General features: G+C 38.6%; 2 protein-coding genes across 6 annotated transcripts in view; one reads left to right on the top strand and one right to left on the bottom strand.

Moving 5' to 3' along the window:
- CTNNA1 (catenin alpha 1) overlaps positions 1 to 24,495 on the bottom strand; it is a 343,160-nt gene that overhangs the window by 55,160 nt on the left and 263,505 nt on the right. The window lies entirely within an intron of this gene.
- LRRTM2 (leucine rich repeat transmembrane neuronal 2) lies at positions 5,723 to 12,878 on the top strand. The gene is made up of 2 exons (XM_061424672.1): positions 5,723 to 6,471; positions 6,821 to 12,878. Exons 1-2 carry the CDS (start codon positions 6,468 to 6,470, stop codon positions 8,365 to 8,367), a joined length of 1,551 nt encoding a protein of 516 aa, XP_061280656.1. The 5' UTR covers positions 5,723 to 6,467; the 3' UTR covers positions 8,368 to 12,878.

Raw genomic sequence — 24,495 nt, 5'->3', positions numbered from 1 at the left:
TAAAAGACAAATGACTAACTGGAGGAGATATTTGTAAAATATGTCACAAACAAAATTAGCTTCTTTAATAAGCAAATAATCCCTGCAAATCTTTAAAGAAATGACCAACTGTAGGAGTGGGGAATGGAATGACCAAATGAAATACACAATCCACAGAAAAGAACAAAACTAACAGTATACCGACATCCAAAATGATGCTCAATCTCACTCATAACACATCAAAGAGAGCATTTTTCACCTATCAGATTCACAATTTTAAAGTCTGCTTTATGGTGTTAGGGTGAGGGGAGGGTTAGTATACATTTACAGACTACTGAGGGAAGTATAAATGGTTTAAAATTCTTTGGAAGGTAATGTGGCAATGTCTATCAATTTTAAATATATACCCCCTACAACCCAACAATTTTTTGTTAGGAACTTACCTTATATATAAACTTGCCTAAGTATGCAAAGATATTAAAAGAATATTCATTTTACACTGTCTCAAAGGCCTCAAAAAAAAACTACATGTCCATAGATTATAGTATAGCCATACAAGGGTAAAGCTATGAAGCTATTAGGTACACGTGTATGCTCGCACACAGGGAAAAATTATGAAGCCATTAGATAGACCCCCACCATGTTCTCACTTTCAAAAGCGCAAAAAAAAACAGAGGAAAAGAATCAGCTCCCATGGGAGCTCAAGCCTTAGCAACATGGGGTCAATATATCAACAGCAGCTATAATGTTGACATGCTGCTATAAGCCATTCCTAATAAGAAGTGATCTTGTTCTCTTTGGGCCGAATTTTTGTTATTGGATTTCTCTGCATTGACAATATCACATGTTCAAATACTTTGCTTGCCTTAAGCACATGTTGCCATCTCTCTACCCCAGAGGACACTAAGAGGGAGGAACGGCATTTCCAAGCTTCAACAACCAAGACTGCATATAGCTGATATACTGCAAATTCACCCACTTAAACCTAGCCAAGTGGGTCAAAGAGCCCACTAAAATTGAAAGAGATTCTTCTAAATATGAATGGGTATCTCAACTCTTAATCCTATCCTGTGCAAATGGTTTCGTATAGCCTGTGGTCGTCTATGTAGGCAGGAGGAAACATATCTAAGTAGAAAGCTACTCTAAATGCAGAAAGGGAGAAGCAGCAGGAAAGATAAATCCAAACTTGGCTCTATTTCAGAATAAAAAATGAAGCCTACCACATACAGAGGATGGGGGAAACATGAACACAATGAAGCCACGGGCAGGCAAGAATAAGAAATGTGTGTGTGTTCAGTCGCTCAGTTGGGTCCGTCTCTCTGTGATCCCATCGACAGTAGCCCACCAGGCTGCCCTGTTCATGGGATTTCCCAGGCAAGAATACTGCAGTGGGTAGCCATTTCCCCCTCCAGGGGATCTTCGAGATCCAGGGATCAAACCTTCAAGTCTCCTGTATTGGCAGGCACATTCTTTACCACTGAGCCACTGGGAATCTTCAAGGGCTTGGTAATATAAATTTTAATCAGTCTATGTACTTATCAAGACTTCAGGACTGTTCTGTTTGGTTTGGGTTGGTCTGATGTCTACAATAGGTAAAATAAAAGATCTCTGTGGTTTAAAAGCACCTCAGCTCAAACTTCTATGGAAGATTTTCCCTTAGCTAAGATTTATCACCCTAAGATTTACTGCTGAATTTTCTAGCTGTGGGCACAGAACACAATGTTAGCACACGACACTAGTTCTGCCATCCTGCCAATAGCAACAATTGCCCAAAAACACATGTCTCCAAAACTAGGAGAAATCCCACATTTTGAAAGTCACAGCATCAAAAGGAACACAGCTCATCATCATCAGTGTAACCATCACTCCTTCTCTCTGCTCTCTCAGTCATGTTTAATGAAAGTAACAAAAGAACTTTTAAAATATCACAATCAATGAAAGGCAAGGACGGGATCAAACTGTGGATTCTGTAGGCCTAATGTAGACAGTCTACTTCTTAAAAGGCTTTTGGAAGGAAAGATTCTCAGCAACAGAGATACTTACTAACACTCAAAGTGGTCCTCTGTGTTTTCACCAAAAATCTAAGGGCCTAGAATTTTGAATGTTCTCAGATTCTCTGGCTCTACCTAGGATAATCAATTAACTTGATGATTAATTAACTACTCTTTAGCCCATGTCTAACATGACAGATTGGAAAGGCCATCAATCCTTACATATTCTATCTGCCTCTGTCAGACAGATTCTATTTCTTGGGAAGATAACAAGCTGATGTTTAGTGCCAAACCCCAGTAATTTCTTAAAGAGCAAATCACGGACTTTCCCTGTGGCCCAGTGGTTAAGAATCTCCCTTTCAATGTATGGAATGCAGGTTTGAACTAGAAACCAAGATCCCAAATGCCATGGGGCAACTAAGCCTACACAGCACCAACTACTAAGCCAGTGCACTCTAGAGGCTGTGCTCCACAACAAGAGAAGGCTATACACTGGAACAAAGACCTAGCACAGCGAAAAATAAAGAGTAAATCAAAAACTTAATAGTCAATCTTTGCCTCCAAACACATGTTTAAAAACAGTGAACTCTAGGATTTATTATAATTTTCTCTCATCCTCGTTCCCTCCCACTTCTCAAAAAAGGCTAGTATTGATAAAACTCACTGAAATAAAGATACTGATACCAGCATCTTTAGGCCCAACTGTGGCTGCCAACTAAGAATCCTAAAAGGTTCTTGGGAAGGGATATATTCAGACCCACAAATCTTATATCTTTTTGCAACTTTTTGATAATTGTGAAGAGACCTCCAAAGAACCATGACCAAGACTGGTAGCCAGAAGATTTTCTTTAACCGAGCACCTCTGGGATATGAAAATTTGGGGAGTCGGGCACGATTGGTTAAGAAACACCTGAGTTTTCAGCATAAAGCAAAATCCAGCTCCCTAACACAAAAGATTAGAAAATTTCACGTTATACATCTGCTTTTCCAAAGAGATATTTATTCCTGATTAGCAATATATGTTAAAAGCAAACTTTCATGACAAGTAATGCAGATAAGTATTAACACCTAAACCCGGCCACATGACTCATTTAATTTGCTTAAACCCATTCACAGAGAGGACAGACAGGCTAGATTTTACTTGTCCTTTGCCTTGTCACGAACAACTATAACAGTGAAAATTGAAACAGATGATATCAAGAGTACTTTCCAGAGGTTGTATTGCCACTTTAATTAAGTCAAAGGCATATGTATGCAGAATAAAGCCGTTGTGAAATGAAACCAAGAAAAGGTTTAATTCAGAAAGAACATGGGTTTCTTTTTAGTCCTTCTAGCTAAGGAGAGATAAAGATCAAAAAACGATACAAATCTCCCTCAATAGGAACAGTGTACTCCAACCCATTTTAAGACAAACATCACATCTTCTTTGATTCCACAGCCTAAACCTTTTGAACCCAAAGAGAAGTCAAGTGGGCAAGACAGCTAATGACCTAGACAGACCGTGCTCTCTGGGTACTGTGGTATAGCAGGCATTACTGCCCACTTCTCCAGGTGCATCAAAAAATACTCTTGATTGCACTGGTGCTTTTCTGAACAATTTTCCTTGCCCACAAATCTGTTATAATAGTATTAGGATAATGTAATTTAAGGGTTTTTCATCTGTTAGTATACTGTAAGTAGGCCAAGTAGACTACAAGAGCAGAAGGGAACCAAGAGTTCAAGGGGAAGGAAATGCTTTTCCCTCTAAATTTTCACATATAACTCATTCCTAATCATGGTTGCTCTAATCCAATTGATTTCAACACTTTTCTCCACATGGAACTAAAGTGGTTACTTTAGGGGAGAAATTAATCCAGCTCCTCCTGCCTTGCAAAGGTTTTTTTCATCAGAGGGTGACTAACTTCAGTAAGAGCATTTACAGTATCCCCAGGACTTCTTTTCCTTAAAAAAAAAAAAAAATGAGAGACCACCCTTACCAGACACCCCTCATTGGAAGCTTTGTGAACAAGTTCTGTTCCTACAGAATGGTCACTCTGAAACCTAGGGTCACAGACTCTAAGAATTTGATTAAACTTTATTGACAGAAAAATGCACAAGCAACACAACTCTACAGGCCAATTATGGACTCGGGTTAAGAACTTCCAGCCTACAGAGAGAGAGACTGTGGAAAGGATCCAGGTCAGTGGAGGAATGGCATCCTGAATTCTAAACGAGGACCTCTCCCTCTCTTCCTTAACCAGGAAACAGGAAAACTGGGAATACTACTTCCTGAGAATAAGGGGTTCCACTCGTGGGCAATGTTGGCCTGGGGACTTCTCTCTGGCCTGGAGAAGCTGACTGAGAACTGTCCTGCTGGTAGGGTCTGTCTTTCCCCTCTCCTTTCACAGGTGTCAGACATGCCCCACGGGTTTTTAGACTCTACCAAACCTAAGGAGTATTTCTGTCATCTTCTCTCTCCCTTTACACATTCCTGGCATTTTCCTCAATAAAATTCTTATACCTCTAATCCTATCTTGGGGTCTGTTAGAAGGAGGAGCCAAACTACACACTTGCAATTGCTGCTGTCTCCACAGAGACCTGAGGGAAGCACCCTGGAGTCTTCAGTCCTCACTCTGGCACTGCATTCCAACACAGACACAACACCCCTTGAGAAAATAACTTCTTACACACACCCCGTGTGATAAAGCGCCTGGAAGCCAACAGATTGATGGTGTTCTGGTTTCACAGATACCATGGGGCAGTTTTCAGATTTCTGCCTTCAAGTCTGAAACAAGACCTACTGAGGATAAGTATGAGAGAAATGGTATGAGAGAAATGGCCAAGAAGGCCAAATCAGTAATGTCAGGTGTACAAGAGGCCTTATCTTCATCAGGCCTGAAACTATGACCCTAACTCACACTAGAAATAACTTTCATGTTTATACAGTAGTAAACATGGAGCTGTATATTCGTAACCAAATTCTGAAAAGTGATACTATTCGACAGGAGAAGATAGTGTTAGGTCAAGTAAAAACAGCTAAAGCAAAAATTCTATTCCAAAGTATAAGTGATCTTTTGTATTCCCTAGAGAGAGTCTAACAACAGTTAGTATGAGACTCAGTTCTTAAGTGTGCCAATAGGCGCTGTTGAGCATGCAAATGCTCTATTGTTTGAGGGCCACAATACCCCAACCCAGATCGCTAGAGGCTTTTAGCTTTAGGAGTAAGTGAAATTCTGAGGTAAATACAAACGACCATGTCATAATCTAGCCATGCTGTACCACCTGTCCTAAATTATTTCTGTTCCACTGTTAACACTTAGAGCATGCAATATTAAATGACTATATCAACCTACCCTTTTCTCCTACCAAGACATCCAAAGATTTCTGGATTATTATTTTTCAGTTAGTATTGTGATAAAACACTATTATATAAAATAAGACAGAGAAGGAGAAATCATTTTAATTAGCTTTCTCTTAAAATTCTCAAAGAGTAGAATAACCAAATTCTTTGTTTTCCAACCTTTCCCCTCCTTTATTCTTGGTTTTTAACGCTAAACTGTTAATGGCAAAGAAGCAAAGCCTATTGAGCTAGTTTACCAACACATCTGAAGCAAATCATAGTCGTAACTTCTATTTTAACCAAGCATGACAACCAAGTGATTGAGTAGCTTTCCAAACTACCAGAGCAGCAGGCACTCACATAGAATGCTGTTAAATCAGCACTTCATAAATCGTACAGGCTCCTGCCCATTTAGATGCTCTCTCTATGCAGAATCGGCAGTCTAATGCTGGCTCTTCCAAGCATTAAAAAATCGTCACTCTGCTAACCCAACTCACTGTTCAGAAGGATCTTCTTGAATGCAGCCTTTATTACAACCTCACTGCTGCTTCCTACACTGAAGGAATACCATGTTTTCAGGTCAGGAGTTCTTCTTTCTCGCTTTATTATAATCGGGGGTCTTACAACGACCCCGACATTGTTACAAAGCACACTGCTTTATAACAGTAAAGCTTCTGGAAAACCCAAACAAAAGACACGTCACCCGGTGACGTCAGCCTATATACAGTTCTGTGTGGTCGCAGCACATAAGCAAATCCATTCTTGTGCCGTTTCTCGGAAAAGCTTTTCAGTAAATGCACTCATGCTGCTCCAGGAGCTCTTCTCTGCAACAAGCCGCCCATCTGCCATCAACAAGTTAAGACCGAGAGAACTAACGGCTGCGGAAAGGAGAGGCTGAAGCTTTGATTAACCAGCTGAGCAGTTAGAGGAGGACGAAATTAATAACTTATATTCAAAACTGATTTAGAGTGGTCAAAGAAAATGAAACCAATGCTTTCAAGAGGAATATCCTAAGGAAAAAACAACTCGCCCTGGTGGATTTCAATTTTACTCGGAAAGCCTGGGACACAGAAAACAGGAAACTGGTCAAAGGCTCCTGCATGTTAGAGCCTTTTACAGACTCACTGCGTTGAGTCTGACAACCGAGACTGAATGCAGCCTCCAATGTGCTCAGAAGAATGGGTAAGTCCATGTATTTAATGTGTCTTGTACAGTCAGCAAGGAGTCACGCTTTTAAAATAAGCCATTGAATTCACATTTTATGAGAGAAATCACTTGTCACATTTTTGGATTTTGAGGTTTAGGTAAAATATATATTGCTGATGACAGATGTGTTGTATCTCCTTTCTTAATGGTTTAAGTTTTGTTCTAGTCATACTAACAAGGTTAGTTTTTTTACAGCAAATGAAAAAATAAGTTATATGTAGTGAAATCTTTTGCCATAACGTTGTTGTTGTTGTTGTTTTAAAAGCCCGTATGCTCTGCTGAAAAATATTCTATCTTCTTGTTTTCCTTAAATTATATTCTGCAGGCTTACATTTCAAGTGGCCATTAGGGGCCCCTATGCTAGCAGCAATATATGCAATGAGTATGGTTTTAAAAATGCTGCCTGCGCTGGGTATGGCGTGCCCACCCAAATGCCGCTGTGAGAAGCTGCTCTTCTACTGCGACTCTCAGGGCTTCCACTCAGTGCCAAACACCACAGACAAGGGCTCTCTGGGCCTGTCCCTGAGGCACAATCACATCACAGAGCTCGAAAGGGATCAATTTGCCAGCTTCAGTCAACTCACCTGGCTCCACTTAGACCACAATCAAATATCAACAGTAAAAGAAGATGCTTTTCAAGGACTATATAAACTTAAGGAATTAATCTTGAGTTCCAACAAAATATTTTATTTGCCAAACACAACTTTTACCCAACTGATTAACCTGCAAAATTTGGACCTGTCTTTTAATCAGCTGTCATCTCTGCACCCAGAGCTTTTCTATGGCCTCCGGAAGCTGCAGACCTTGCATTTACGGTCCAACTCCCTGCGGACTATCCCAGTACGCCTGTTCTGGGACTGTCGTAGTCTGGAGTTTCTGGATTTGAGCACAAACCGTTTGCGAAGTTTGGCTCGCAATGGATTTGCGGGATTAATCAAACTGAGAGAGCTTCATCTAGAGCACAACCAGCTGACGAAGATTAATTTTGCTCATTTCCTACGGCTAAGCAGTCTGCACACGCTCTTCTTACAATGGAACAAAATTAGCAACTTGACATGTGGGATGGAGTGGACCTGGGGCACTTTAGAAAAACTAGACTTGACTGGAAATGAAATAAAAGCCATCGATCTGACAGTATTTGAAACGATGCCTAATCTTAAAATACTCCTCATGGATAACAACAAGTTAAACAGCCTTGATTCCAAGATCTTAAACTCCCTTAGGTCCCTCACAACCGTTGGCCTCTCTGGCAATCTGTGGGAATGCAGCCCTCGAATATGTGCTTTGGCCTCCTGGCTGGGCAGTTTCCAAGGTCGGTGGGAGCATTCCATCCTATGCCACAGCCCCGACCACACCCAGGGAGAGGATATACTAGATGCAGTCCATGGATTTCAGCTCTGCTGGAATTTATCAACCACCGTCACTGCCATGGCTACAACTTATAAAGATCCAACCACTGAATATACAAAAAGAATAAGCTCATCAAGTTACCATGTGGGAGACAAAGAAATCCCAACTACTGCAGGCATAGCAGTTACTACTGAGGAACACTTCCCGGAACCAGACAATGCCATCTTCACTCAGCGGGTAATTACAGGAACAATGGCTTTATTGTTTTCTTTCTTTTTTATTATTTTTATAGTGTTCATCTCCAGGAAGTGCTGCCCTCCCACTTTAAGAAGAATTAGGCAGTGCTCAATGATTCAGAACCACAGGCAGCTCCGATCCCAAACACGACTCCATATGTCAAACATGTCAGACCAAGGACCATATAATGAATATGAACCTACCCATGAAGGACCCTTCATCATCATTAATGGTTATGGACAGTGCAAGTGTCAGCAGCTGCCATACAAAGAATGTGAAGTATAATATCTACCCATCATCAAAAATTACATCAGATAAGTAACCTATTTTACATAGTAGGGGCTAAATACATATCTAATTTTTACCAATGGTGACATTAAGCCTAATTTTTCCAAACCAAGTGGAGACTTAGGTTTCTGACGTGTTGAAGTATTTTTAATTTTTTTAAATGAAACCATATTTTAAGTGTTAAATGAAGCAATGCTCACATTAATTTGCACTCTTGTGGGAAAGTCTAAAAATGCTTACTTCAAAATAAGACATTTCATGTATGTAATTATATACTATTGTGTGTAAACATTTACACTAAGGTCTCCATATGCTATTTTTTTCTACTGAAAACAGTTTGGAAAGACGCTACTGAGCAGAAAGAGATATGGATCAATACTTGTTTGATCATTGCTCTCCACCCCAAGTACCACAACTGGCTTGCTGCTTAAAAGGAGACTTAGCAAAGTTCTCTTGTATGATAATTTGGTATTTACTCAAACCTACAATTTAATGCCAGTGTGGGGAGTAGAATTTTATGTATGCTGAAGACTGGTCAATATTAAACACTCTTCTTCCAGAGTTTTTGCCTGGGTTAGTAGGTATTATCAAAGTCCATATCATGAAATCAGAACCCTTTATGTAATTCTAATAAGCTGAGTAAGTCTTTAATATATATAAACAATGAATCCAAGTGATTGTGAAAAGGTCTCATTACAATGAAATCTATACTAAATAATGACACTGACTTCGTATCATATCTCTAGTTTGACTTATAATGGACATGTTGATTTTTGTGGCATTTAGATAATTATTTTAAACTAGTGTTAAATTATCACTTTACTAATTAGTTTACTAAATCCTATACTTACATTTATATGTGAAAAAAGATTTAGAAATTATTTTGGAGAGAAAAGAGATAAACTGAGTCAATTTAACAATCTTATGACCAGCTTCTCACTCTAGTTTGAAAGCACACACACAAATACACCCTCACTCCCTCTCTCTCTCTCCCCACTCTCTCCTCCCTGTCCCCCTCTCCCTGCCCTGTCCCCCTCTCTCCCTCCCCCTCCCCTCAACTGTCATGATCAAAGATGCCTTGACAAAGGGGTTTAAACCTCTTTCCTCTGCCTTTCCTTGATCTTCAAGCCTCAAAAAGCCAAATTAAAAATAACTGGCTAGCAACAGGCATAATACTGATTCTTGTTAGAATATATTTTAAAAGAACCATTTTTAAAAAGTACTTTCTAAGTATTACATGCTAAATTTTGACCTTTTAATGGATATCAATTCTTACTGTTTAAGAGCAGGTCCTTCTAAGTAAAGGGAACAACACAGATTTGAAGCAAACCTTCTCATGGCAGAACACTCTACATGCCTATGCAGCCACACAGTGGTAACTCGAAGGAGGTGAGGAGATGAGAGAAAGGCAGCATTTTGAAATCTAACTCTCCCTGAAACAGGTTAGCAAAGTTAAAAGGAAGCTAAGCAAATGGGCAACTATACATGATCTGAATCAAACAGGGCAAAGGCCCTGGGACCTGCAGCTGGAAAGGGGTGAGGGGGGAGATTCTCTGTTATTAATATAAATGTTCAGCAATTTAAAAATGATAATGATATCACATTTCTCATGTAGAAAAGAGCCACAAGTATTTTGTTTATTCAATTATGATTTCCCCAGAGAGACTATGACATATTTATGATTTAGATATAAGTTACCAATTCACACAGAATTTTTCCATAAATGAGGTTCCACTAGCAAACATACTAGCAAAAACCATGAAATTAGACTACTGACTTGATTTTTAGAAGATGAAAACTGACATTTGATGATGAAGAAAAAAAGGCATAAATTCTTAGAGAAAATCATTACCATAAAAAAAAGTTATCCTTTACTTCAAGGCCTATTTCTTCCCAGGATGGAACTGAAACATGTTAAGACTATAGTTTAACCCATGAGATTTAATACTGAAAGATGTCTACCTACATTTCAAAGAAAATGTGTCTCAGTAAAAAGCAGACAAGATCACAAATTATAGTAAAAATGTGCTCTCTACAATTTCTAAGGTGGGCAGATTTGTTTGGTAAAGTCTCAGTCCACCTCAGCAGATCTTGAGCAGTGAACATTTCATCTCTTAATAAAACTAGACCCTAGGTCTGCCTGGGCAAGGATAGAAGCTGATTTCCCAGCATAGGGCACAGCTCACACTTTCCTTTCAGAAGGGCTGGATCAGAAGCCCCTGTAACAAATGAGAGCTCCAGTAGCTAAAATTTACTAACCCATTTATCAGGATAAGCATGGCCATTTGTAAGGGAACAGCTTTGTCACAATACAATTGTGTCTTAGACATACAAGATTTCACTAGCTCTGAAGGATAGCAGAGTACTTTCCATCATTTCAACCACAACCCCAAATTAATTGAAACTGTGAGCAGAAGGGTGAGAAATATTGGCTGGGAATCCCCACATTAATCCTAAAGATTACAGTTAGTAAAATGGACCATCAGTCGGCAAAATCCTTAATGTACATAGGAAAGTAAATTGGAAAATCAAGCCATTTAGTAATTCAGGGGAACAGCATAGCCAAGGCCACCAAGGCATACTTTTCAGTTGAAAAATAACAGATTTTTTTGGCCCTTCATCTTTTGGGCAATGCTCTCTGAGAAAAGTGAATAACAGTGCCAAACAGCGCTTTCCTTTTCCATTTAAAGAGCAAACTTCCCTTTTCAAATGCCTATAGAAGGCAAGACTCCTTTTAATTTTGGTCTATTTGTATTTCTGTATCAGCACAGGCTTGAAGATGAGACTGTTAGTCATATGTGCTCTCTTTACCAACTGGTTCGGGTGGAAGACCATCACAACTACACTGCAGATGCTGGCAATATAATGTTAGGCCTTTTTTACTGTCTTATTCTCTTCAATTCCCCCATCCCCCCTTTTTCATTTTTAAGATTAGAAGAAAATGACCACTTGAAAACCAGAAAAATAAATCTCTCTGGAAAAAGGAAGCTAACGAAGGCTCTGATACTGTACCCACCTAGTAACCAATAGCTAGTTTGGAATTATTTATATTCATTTCTGTAGCTTGCCAGGATTTCAATCACCTTTCTGAAATTAGAGTGAGTTGATAAATTTACAAATGCATACAACTCAGAGAATACCCACTGCCAACAACAAACAGAAAAGATACTAATTTTTAAGCCAAAAATCTGCACTAACACACGTAATTTCTTAATGTGGCTAAGTTAATTTTTGTACCAATTCACTGAATGGAATTGACTGAACTTCCCAACTCCACTAATTATTAAAATCCATTTGCTTATTCTAATGCTGGTCACCAAGATCTAGACTCTTTCCAATAAAAATGAGCCCTACCTATGTAGCACTAGGTCTTAACCCTAAATTCAAAACAGGCACACCGTTTTCTTTAGGCATACCTCCTCTACACAACGATGGGGGGTGGAGACTATAAATGCCCTGTTCTCTCTAAAGTATGGGTATCAATATGAAATTTTGAAATATTATTTTTACATGATCATTTTCCTAATAAAGCAATACGACAGATCTGACTCAAAAATCTGTTTGGGGACATGCTTTTCATACCTTACAGGTTAAACGGCTTCAACTAGAAAAAGATAAAAGAGATGAAGATAGATAATTAAATATTTCTGTTCCTAACCTAGGGCAAACACGTAGTACTTAATTTAAGGTTAAAACAAATAGTAAATGGCTATTTAAGCTTTCATATCGCTATTGCAAACATTTTGGAAATGTCTGCTACTCCTGCAATTAACCTGTTCCTCCTTGGTAATTTTTAAAAGCCTAATCTATGGAATGTTTGATGAACCTTCCGACCAACACTGGAAACTAAAAGTACAGTCCAAACATATTGTGTTCAATCACCCTAAGAGCCATTTTTTGTGGGAGTGGTAGGGGGGTGGGGTGGGGTGGGAGGTGGTCAAGTGGGTTGGGGGGGAAGGGAGAAGAAAATACTATTATATGGGGGCAGGGGGTAACCAAGTGCAGTGTACAGGGAAGTTTTGTTATTAAAATTGTGTATACTGTAAAAAGTGAATGTCTGTTTTTTCCTGAAGCTTTTCCTTGGGAACCTATCAATTCTGACATGTGAAACTTGAAGAATCATTTATGACAGATACAGAAACCTTAAATGAACAGTTGTTTTGTACCATGTTCTCTATAATGCCAAATGTGCCAGTTGGAAATAGGGCAGCTAATCATCACCTGTCTTCATTCAAAGACAGGCAAAAAACTAGGCCAAGAAGTAAAGCGGGGGAGAGGGGCAGGCAAAAAAACCACCCAGCTGATAAACAGCAGTCATACAATAAGAAGCTACTCTATCACAAGCCTTTGCTACTGGACAAACAGCTGTCTATGGGGCTCACCGGGCCCAAGGCTGGCCACCATCCCTCACCCCTCTAACATTTGTGTTCTGCCACAGCCTGGGGAACCTCAAAAATGTACTCAATTGCCTATACCCAACAAATAGCAACGTGGCCTCTACCTCAGGGATCTGTTAGTACACATCCTAGCAGTACCCTGCACACCACTCCTGGAAGGGAAGTCCACAGGTGCTGACCATGCTGAGGTCTCTAGGATCCCTACATGATCCACCTTGTCCCAGACAGCAGCTCAGTAAGTATGGATAGGGGAAAGGAAGGGAATATTCTTAACCAATCTCTCCTTGCTTGGCATAAACATCCCAAGGACAGGGCACTTTGCCTGGGCAGCACTGTGGGCAGAAGCTAACCTGGCCTTGAGAACTGACTGCCACAGGTCGCCGTACTTGCCAGGATGACCTTAACAGTTCTCCAGACCAGCAGTGCAGCAAGACCAGATAGACAGGAACAAACATCCAGGGATGAGGAGATCAGAGGGGCTAAGAGAGTTCTTACACCAAGAACCTCAGCAGTAATTAGAGCAGAGGCAGGAAGCACAATACAAAATTTGACTCAAACTAACTCATACAGTATGCACTAGAGGGCACAGGTGATTGTGGTTTCAAGTTACACAAAAGAAATGAGATCCTATCCTTTATGGAGTTAAAAGCAGAGTTTATTAACATAATTCTCGTACATTTTAATCTTGAAAATCCCATGTAAAGCTACATCTGATTTCTTTATCGGTTATTTTAATTAGTTTTGCCTGTATGCCACAGCATTCTCAGGTTCCCACTCAGATTTATAATAGAATTCTTCAAGGTCTGTTTAAAGAGATTTTTTTCTTTCTTTAAATATATCTAACCAGCTGGGTACTCTGGTCTCCCTTAGAGAGACAAAATGTACTACAAATTGTCTTTTACAAAGAAAGAAAAGGAAAAAAAGGTGAAAATCATAGCTATTCCCAGTATCTCCCCATAGCATGAGTTCCTCATCACTAGACAATGTTTTGGGAACAGTCTTAGGGACAGATGCTGAACCTCCCTAAAGCCCTATCTGAAGGAGACATTAAAGAGCAAGAAATCTCCAAAGGCAAGTACAATGAAACATGCTATCCTGTAGAGCCCACAAACTGAATATACCATCCTTTTATACATGGAGGACCTAGAGCAAAGCTAGCCCAGGCCTCCTGGCTAGAAACCCAACATGACGGAGCACCTATGAACAACCACCAACAACTCTGAAGGCCGGTGGCTACACCATCACCTAAAGAGAAAAGGCTCTTTCCTCATTTGGGACCAGATTTTAAAACTGTGGCCCCAGAGACAATTTCCAAAGACTTTTCACAGCTTCCATGAAGAGACTTCACCAAGAACCACAGTGAAGAGAAGCAAAAGTGTTATAACTTGACTGAATATTGATTCACAATTGTGCTCAGTGCACAAAAACTCCACCTTTATGCCCTGGTATTTCTACCAAACACACACACACACACACACACACACACACTCTCTCTCTCTCTCTCTCTCCAAACATACACACACAATCTCCAGTTCGCATTTTCTGGAAAACCATAAGATAAAAACTCTATAGCCATTTATATGTGTCATTATCATGAGAACCAAAAATGTTCCCCTGGCCTTGCTGCCAAATATTATACATAGAAGGCAACTGCTCAGTACCTCAAAATCTCTGAAAGCAATGTGTTTATTATTTACATAGGGTCTACTTCTATAAAGTCAAGGAAATTGAGTTAAATACATTCACACATACAGAATGGTTGAAATACCGATGCAAAAAGATCAAAGGCAGGGAGTCGAGAATGTTTCATAGGATGCCAAGAATTTCTTGAAACTATATTGTGAATATTGTGTATGAATCTAGAAATTTTACCAGATCCTAAACCGTTTTGGTTAACTCACCCATAAAGCCCTAACAGAGTATTCTAGTATACACTAGTTTGGCTTTGATCTTCCTGGTAGTCAAGGGAAAGAACAAAATCAACAGCTTTCAGCTGATAAAGGAAGCACGTCAATTTATTTGGGGGGAATGATACAAATCCAAAAGTCTGAATTGCCTTTTTTTTTTCTGAATTGCCTTTAAAAAAGAGCCAGCTGTAGGAACAATAAGGAAAACATGTCAGTACCTCCAAAGAGCTTTTACAGAATAGGTAAAAAGTTGATGTTTTTCACATCAACTCTTGAAAAAACTATAGAAAAGGAGACTACGCACGCATGATGCATGCTCTATAGTATGATCTGGCCTTTGTGGTGACCCAAGGCAAGAGCCTATAAAGTCAGCAAGAATGAATATGTATCCAACTTGGAAGTACAGTTTGCATTTCCTCCTTATAATATCCCTGGGACCCAAGCTAGAGTGTTCATCACATAGGGACATCCAGTAAATTCCTAACCTACCATTACATTATAAATCTTCTAGGCTAGGAGTACAATTTAAAAATCTTTCACTACATCATGAATGAAGAGAAGCACATTTCATGCATCTCTAGTTATGTTGATGATAATCATAAAGAATGATTTGGATAAGAATCTATAAGATGATTACCAATTTCCTAAGAAAGAACACACTTAAAAAGATAAAGCATTCACTAGTGTGAATAGCTGTCAGAAATTTAACTGTCTTTAAAATTTAAAACTCATTCTGTATGTCATTAGCAAAACCTTCTACGTTTCAACAAGAGCAAATAGACACCTGTGATTAGAGACCTGCTCCACAGTTGGGCGTGTCACGCTGGACAAGTTCATCAACCTTACTGTGCCTTGGGTCTCTAACTCCTAAGATGGAATTAATAGCAGTTTAATTTAATACATGCAAAGTCCTGAGAAGAGGCCGGCACACAGTAAATACTTAACAAATATTTGCTATTTTTAATAACAATATGTGAGAACTAGATGTGACAGATCCATCTTTAATCCCATTAAAGACATATTAAGCTCCTGAGTTGCTCCCAGAAACTCTCTACTTTCCAGTATTACTTTCTACACTAAGTTAACATATGGTATCCAAAATGAAGATTGATAATTAGCAAGAGCTTTTAATAAGCCAACAACCTGGATACACTTCTTATACCTAATACTAATATAAAACTGACCACATTATCTCACAGTCAAGTAATCTGCTTTATATAAATGTACTATAATATTAGACACAGCATTATTCTGATTTGGCTTTATGAATCAAGGCTAAATTTAAAGATTTAGAATTCCTAATTCCAAAATTCCTTCTGAGTAAGGCACTTAAAAATCAAGTAATTACATAGGCCAACACATATTATCCATTATCATAAACAGATACTATTTTTCAAAAGACATATAAAATAATCTCATTGATAGCCTCTGACAATTTTATTTTAGGACAAAATATATAACTGAAGATTAAGGATCACTATTATGTTGGGGTTTTTCTCCTTAGGAAAAAACATACTTCAAGTCTACATCTAATTTAGGAAGCAGCCCATCCAATTGTGGAGGATTTGGGTCCTAGGCAGATCTGCCAGAACTACTGAGGGGTCTGATCAAGTGAAGTATGAGAATTTTAAGACAAAGATAACCTATCAGTCAAACAGAATATGTTTCATGATTGCTGGACAGTGTAAAACTTGCACGGAATTAACCTCTCAGAATGAAGACCTACATTTGGTCATATCAAAATAGATCATGTGGCCCAGATTTTTCAATTCAAGAACTTCTTTCTTGATATTCTCTTTTCAAGATCATTATCTGGTTTATCCAACAAGGCAAACTTCTGTATCTGTTCCTTTACCCATAACTTTTCTGCACTTTCCCACATCTCTTGACCCTAATTGCTCTCTTTCCTCTTTTACAACCACAATCCACTTCTCTTCATGCTTTCCAAAACTCGAAAGGTAAGCTACTCTATTAAGAGGGAAAAGTTCAACTGTCATATATCCATTGCTAAGCAACCCCTTTTAAAGAAATAGCCATAATTTCAAAAATACTCCTTGATTCCACAAAACCAAATGCCCATCAGCTGCAAATGAATCTATACAGCTTGGGAAATACTATTAGAAACACAAGTACACATCTTGAGTTGTCTTCTTAGTCTACCCTTCCCTTTGTATAGATTCAAGTATCAAATAATATTATTCACCATTCTTATACTGTCAAAAGATAAGAAATATGAGCCATTTAAGGATAGTGACTTTTTTGCTCTTAATAAATAGCACTCACTTCAGGTCTATGACCAAATAAAACCCCTAACACTCTTCACATATATAACATTAGTAGTTATTTTGCTGGGTTAATGTGGGGGGTGGGGAATGCACCCTAGGGGATAAAGGACACAGGTATAGAGAACATGGCATGGTTCTAAAAATTTCAGAAGTGTAGAGTTCTCAAGATCATAGATGGTAGTCTTTACTTCCCTCATCTGTGCTCTAAATTTTCATATACGTTTTGTCAGAATTCCATTGAATTGACAACAAAAACACTGATCTTTCATGTGAAAGTATTTTCTGCCATAGCTTTTGCTCCAAATAGAAAGACAAGAGCATTAGGCGCTTCATGCTAGGACTGTCACCCATGGCACACACTAAGAAACTGGGTCCAGAAATAACCCTGCCAATGATACCTTCTCTCTGATCAATCTCCCTAACTCTCCCTTGAAATTCAAAAGGGAAAATGGCAGTAAGCAAAAAGGAAAAAGAATATACCACCTTCAGCACACTTCTACAGGCATTCTAGGACAGTGCCAGGTCTTCCTCTTGTCTCCTGACAATCCCTTCAGGCCAGTAGGTGCAAAACTGCTCTCTGACATTTGCCATCAACTTCCAACAACTACAGCCCATTTTATTATTGTGGTAAAACTGCTAGTCTAAGATTTACCTACTCCTCTACATGAAAACCTAATAGCAGGTGGTCAGGAATTTTCTTCCTTTTGATGCAGCATTCCTAAAGTGTCAAAAGACATTATAGTGCATAAGCAATACCATCACCTAGACATCCAATTTGTGCTCACTTAGAATTACATGTGAGATGAATTACAGGTAGAAGTCAAAGAAAGAGTCAACTTATAAAAGGGTTTATCTAAAGTGGGCTTGACCTTCCCAGCAAAGACATCACCCTAAGTTATTACAAAAACAATTAAGCAAATATAACTGTTAAAAATACAAACTGAGCGCCTTCACTTTCACTTTTCACTTTCATGCATTGGAGGAGGAAACGGCAACCCACTCCAGTGTTCTTGCCTGGAGAATCCCAGGGATGGAGGAGCCTGGTGGGCTACCGTCTATGGGGTCCCACAGAGTTGGACACGACTGAAGCGACTTAGCAGCAGAAGCAGCAGCTTCCCAAAATAATAATCAGTATTTTTAAGATCATGCCTTATAAATATTTTATGTCAATTTTCAAACACACATACACACTCCTCAGTTTAAATTGAAGAGAGGATGGGGGAGGGGCCTAGGGATTAGATAAAACCTATGAAAGGCTACATTCTTTAGTCTGATTTATGAATTAGAATTTAAACTAATTGAATTCCAAGACCTAATATCAACTGGGAGTAAGAACACTACAGATGGCAGACATTGAGAAGGGGAGGAGTGGAAAAGATTAAGATTCTGCTTTCCACATGTTAAAAGCTGAAATTCAAGTAGTGGATGACAAATTTAGAATAAAGACCAAGCCCAGAAATATAAATTTTGAAATCATCCATGATTAGAGGAATTTTTAAGTCATAAGACTGAATGACTTCAAGGAACTGAGAGATGGAGAAGGGATTCATAAAACCACACTCTTCTCCTACTCAATTTGAGAAACCTTTAAACAGTTATCTATCAAATAAGTCAATGAAAAAAGGACGGGATGCAAGCGCAGCACCCTCCTCTCAACATCAAAGTCACATGAGCAAATCACATTCTATTGGAAAACTAACAGGAATAAGGTCAACTTAATTCATGAAACACTTCATATCAAAGGAATTGGTACTATTAAGGATCCACATTACTTTAGGAAGGGAGAATGGTTACTACTACAGTAAATCCACCATTAGTCACACCTCTAAGTATGTTCTGAAACAGATGATCCTGCCCTCAATGAGGTCTGTGTAATAAACCAAAGATCCAGTAAGAGAACATGGGACAATCAGAAAAGCAGGTTTCAATATGGGGGGAAATGTATGACTCATTTACTTGAAATACAAGGCAAGTATTCAATAAAATGATAATCATATAATGTTCTCTATCTTCATAGAGGGCTGGGATACAAGTGTGTGCATTTAGCAAAACCTATCAAATATTTAAAATTTGTACATTTTACTGTATAAAATTCACCATAAAAAATTAAACAGATGCACGCTGTAACACTTACAGATGAAATATGCCAAATATCTGCAACTGACTTTGAAATGAATCAAAACAATAATAAGATGGACTTTCCTGGTGGTCCAGTTGTTAAGAATCCACCTGGCAATGCAAGGGACACAGGTTCAATGCTTGCTCTGGGAAGATTTCACATACCTATGGACAACTAAGCCCGTGCGCGGAAACTACTGAGCCCACGCACCACAACTACTGAAGCCCTCGCACCCTAGAACCTGCGCTCTGCAACAAGGTAAGCCATTGCAATGAGAACCAAGTGCACAGCAACTAGAGACAGCCTGAGTGCAAAAATGAAGACCCAGCACAGTCCCCCCACCCAAAAAAACCTCAAAAATAAATAGAACACTAATATGATGGACACAGGAATGGATAAATATGTGATAAAGGAAATATTAAAAAACCAATCACAGAATCTACAAAATAGGTGTGTGTAAACATGCATGTTCAATTGAAAAATTCTTTCCAGTTCTATATACGTATGAAATTTTTCATAACAAAATATGGGGAGGAAAGGGAATATATAATCACAAGTCTAATTTATGGTATGGGCCATTTAATACACTATTCTTCTCAACTGGAACTATAGTGTTGCATGGTGGCTAAGAGCTTGAAATCTGGAACCAGGCTAAGTTCAAAGTGTAGTTGTGAACTTACTTACTACCTGTGAGATCTTAAATAAGTCATTTAATCTCTCTGTCTTAACAGTATGAAGCTCATGTTTAGAAGATTAAATGGGAATGTGTGTGAAATACTCAGAACAATTCCTGGCACACAGTGCTAAAGTGTGACCTGTATTACTACTACTACTTCGTAATATATTTAAATAATTCAACAAGTACTTCAACTTTCACTATATGAGATGTTCAGGTGATATAGGCACTTGCCCTCAAGAGTTTATAGTTTAGTCAGAGGTTAAATTTCAAAGAGTCAATAAGTAACTAATAAAAGAAGCCCCCAAAATGTGAATTGGATGATGCCACCTAGATCGCTGATGGATTTAGAAAGGGGGGATGGGGGTGGGGGGTGGTCACTGAAGAATGCAGTGGAGAAAACAGCCTTAACCTAGGTACAAAAGTACAAGCATGATTTCAATATGACTGGCTGTGTGGGGTGGCCAAAGCCCTCTGACAAACTGATACCAGTAAATGAGCAAAGCTAAGTCCAAATGCCAAGGGGCTTCAGGGACCAGGAAAGGTGCTCAGATTTAACATGGTCAACAAGAACAGCCAGTCCAGATTTGTGGAGATGACTAGAATTATGATGGTCAAAGTGGTGATTTAGAAAAATGTATTTTAGCAATTTTTCTTGTTTTGCTGAGAAAAACAAAACCTATAATTTTAACTATCAGAGAAGGACTGTAGAAGATGGATAAAAGATTTATATGAAGGACAGACAAAGGGTAAGAATCAATGGCCAGTTGAGAAAAAAACAAATGACTCTCTCAGAGCTTTGCTCAAGAGAAATGAGGGCAGCACAACGGGCAAAAATGTAAGAAATCATTCCTTCACTAGCATGTACTAAATAGAGCGTCCAAATTCCCATGTCAATTTCAAGTTTTCATTATTAATCTCCAATCTGAAACTATTTTCTGAGAAGATACATGGTTTCTTCATGTTTTCATATTTACAACTTTCTTTTCAAGTGTCAATAAGGACTCCCTCTCCTGAATGAAACACAGAAAAGGTAGAACCAGTTTCTACTTTTTGAAGTATGGAGCAAATCCCTTGCTTGGGTTCCCTTCACTCTAATAAAATCTACTATGCACTCTTGAATTCTCTGTAAGCTAAAATTTTAAACTTTGAGAACAATAATTTCTGATTCCCTTGTACGGCACGAATATTAAACAGAAATGCAGGAGGACAGTGTAGTGACAACCTGCTAATTTAACTCTCTCACATACTACAAAAGAATCTTATTATAAGGTTTAATCTGTTACTTTCATATATAAGAGGTTCATTAATGGCTTCACTGTTAGATACCTCAGTGAAATTGCTACTTTTTAAAAAACTGTGGAATGGCTGCCAATATAATTTTAATAAAGCCCCAAACGTTATCTACATACTATCTTAATAACAGAAATTGAAGATGAAAAAATGACACCTTAAGGGTTACATTTCACAACAGCAACAAGTTTCAGAATTTCAGAATCCTTTCATCTCCTATCCGAATTTAATACCATCATGTTTTTGGTTCTGTCTATAATCAAATACTTTCTCTTTCTTTAGAAAGACTCAGAAACCATCATACTTTTAAGAGTTCTTCGGTGTGTCGAATAAGAAAATACATTTTTATTTTTCCAGATTTTCATTACAATCAAGACTACCTGAAAAAAAAAAAAAAAAAAAAGAAGGGAAAATTGAAAACATATAGGGCAATTTGAGCAATTTTTTAAATACACCTGTACAAAAGAAATGGAAAAACTGTGTAAGAAACTTGTGTATTTTTTAGAGTACATGAAAGGAGAAAAAAAGAATACATCAGTTTTTTCCTTTTTAAAAAAAGACTAGCTGATAAATTTCTCTATTTAGGCAAACCATGAAAATTATCAGATATACAGATTTTTTTGTACAAACTTAAGAATTCTACAGTCAGAACCAGACAGAAAACCACAGAGGGGTTCAAAATTGCTAAAGTAGTACATCAAGGTTATATATTATCACCTTGTTTATTTACCTTATATGCAGAGTAAGTACATCATGGGAAATTCTCAGGCTGGATGAAGCAAAGTTGGAATCAAGACTGCCAGGAAAAATATCAATAACCTCTGATATGCAGATAACACCACTCTTATGGCAGAAAGTAAAGAGGAACTGAACAGTCTCTTGATGAAGGTGCAAGAGAAGAGTGAAAAAGCTGGCTTAAAACCCAACATTCAGAAAACTACAATCAAGGCATCCAGTCCCATCACTTCACAGCAAATAGATGGGGAAAACGTGGAAACACTGACAGACTTTATTTTCTTGGGCCCCAAAATCACTGCAGCCACAAAATTAAAAGACGCTTTCTCCTTGGAAGAAAAACTATGACAAACCTAGACTGTATAGTAAAAAGGAGAGACATCACTTTGCCAACAAAGGTCCATCTAGTCACAGTTTTTCTCAGTTGTCACGTACAGATGTGAGAGATGGACCACAAAGAAGGCTGAATGCCAAAGATTTGATACTTTCAAACTGTGGTGCTGGAGAAGACTCTTGAGAGCCCCTTGGACAGCAAGGAGATCAAACCAGTCAATCCTAAAGGAAATCAACCCTGAATATTCACTGTAAGGACTGATGCTAAAACTGAAGCTCCAATTCTTTGACCACCTGATGCAAAGAGCCAACTCACTGGAAAAGACCTTGATCCTGGGAAAGATTTACAGCAAGAGGAGAAGGGGATGACAGAGGACAAGATGGTTGGATGGCATCACTGATTCAATGGACATGAGTTTGAACAAAGTCCAGGAGACTGTGAAGGACAGGGAAGTCTGGTGTGCTTCAGTTCATGGGGTCGCAAAGAGTTGGACACGACTGAGCGACGGAACAACAAAGAATTCTACATAATTTTTGACTTAAGGTACTTCGTCAGCAGTCCAGTAGTTAAGACTCCATGCTAAAAAAAAAAAAAAGCATAAAGATGAGTTTTCTATAATAAACTCATTATATTCGATTAAAAAAAAAAAAGACTCCATGCACCCACTGCAGGAAATGCACAGGGGTCACAAGTTTGATCTCTTATGGGGGAACTAAGATCCCAAATGCCATGCAGCCAAATTGTGTGTGTGTGTGCATATAGATTATAATATATATATATATAATTATATAATTTATATTCAGTTAAGTTCAGTTGCTCAGTCGTGCCCGACTCTTTGTGACCCCGTGAACCGCAGCATGCCAGGCCTCCCTGTCCATCACCAACTCCCAGAGTCGACCCAAACCCATGTCCATCGAGTTGGTGACGCCATCCAACCATCTCATCCTCTGTCGTCCCCTTCTCCTCCTGCCCTCAATCTTGCCCAGCATCAGGGTCTTTCCAAATGAGTCAGTTCTTCACATCAGGTGGCCAAAGTATTAGAGTTTCAGCCTCAACATCAGTCTTTTCAATGAACACCCAAGACTGATTTCCTTTAGGATGGACTGGTTGGATCTTCTTGCAGTCCAAGGGACTCTCAAGAATCTTCTCCAACACCACAGTTCAAAACCATCAATTCTTCAGCGCTCAACTTTCTTTATAGTCCAACTCTCACATCCATACATGACCACTGGAAAAACCATAGCCTTGACTAGATGGACCTTTGTTGGCAAAGTAATGTTTCTGGTTTTTAATATGCTGTCTAGGTTGGTCATGACTTTCCTTCCAAGGAGTAAGTCTTTTAATTTCATGGCTGCAGTCACCATCTGCAGTGATTTTGGAGCCCAGAAAAATAAAGTCTGACACTGTTTCCTCATCTATTTCCCATGAAGTGATGGGACCGGATGCCATGATCTTCGTTTTCTGAATGTTGAGCTTTAAGCCAACTTTTTCACTCTCCTTGCAGGTATTTTTAAATTTAACCAAAGTAGGGGAAACTGTAAATGGGGATATCCTACCACATACCAAGTTCTGTTGTTTTCTGCAGCTCTTTTTACAAGAAAAAAAAAAGGGACATGCTTTCTCCTTCTGCTAGACACGGAAAAAACGGAGACTGTCTCACTGTCTCAACCACCAAACACTGAATGTGTGAGACACCAAAACATCTTCTGTAAGGGTCTGCAACTAGAACCATTGGTAAAATACAGTTCTCAACAAAGTACAAATTTTTAGGAGACAGGTGGGGGAAAATGTTTTACCCACTATGTATTAGATTTTCTCTTTTTTTCTGGAGGATAACTGCTTTAGAATGTTGAGTTGGTTTCTGCCATACAATTTAAATCAGTCTTAATTATATATATAAACTATATACATGCTCCCTCTTGAGCCTGTATTATATTTTCTGTATTGGTATTACAGGGTTTCTATTGGAGTATCTACAATTTCCCACATCCACAATAACTTTTATATATACAACTGGCTGGTTAGTTAGCTTGGTTAAAAGGCCAGTCATGGGGTTTGGTCATTGTAGAGATCAGATTTGCTCTTCACAGTCTGAACTCAAACCTTTTTGTCTGTGAAATTGAAAACATCTGTCAATGGTTACAACTGGTACTCAAAACTGTGAGGATATCAGTGAAAAGCATTTTCACTGAAAAGCTAAGGAGAAATCAACAGTATACATCCCATGAAGTAAGAAATATCTCTACATACAGTATAATATAGAAGCAAACCTTATCCCTTTTAAATGAATAGTACCCACACGAGATAAAGAATAAGATGACATCATAACAAATTAGTCCGGTGAAGGGGGGTGGGGGAGGAACTAGAAAAAATGTCTAT

Source organism: Bos javanicus, chromosome 7 (genome assembly GCF_032452875.1).
Source record: "Bos javanicus breed banteng chromosome 7, ARS-OSU_banteng_1.0, whole genome shotgun sequence".
NCBI lineage: Eukaryota > Metazoa > Chordata > Mammalia > Artiodactyla > Bovidae > Bos > Bos javanicus.
The sequence above is the reverse complement of the archived record's forward strand: the minus strand, read 5'-3'. Positions and strand labels throughout refer to the sequence as shown.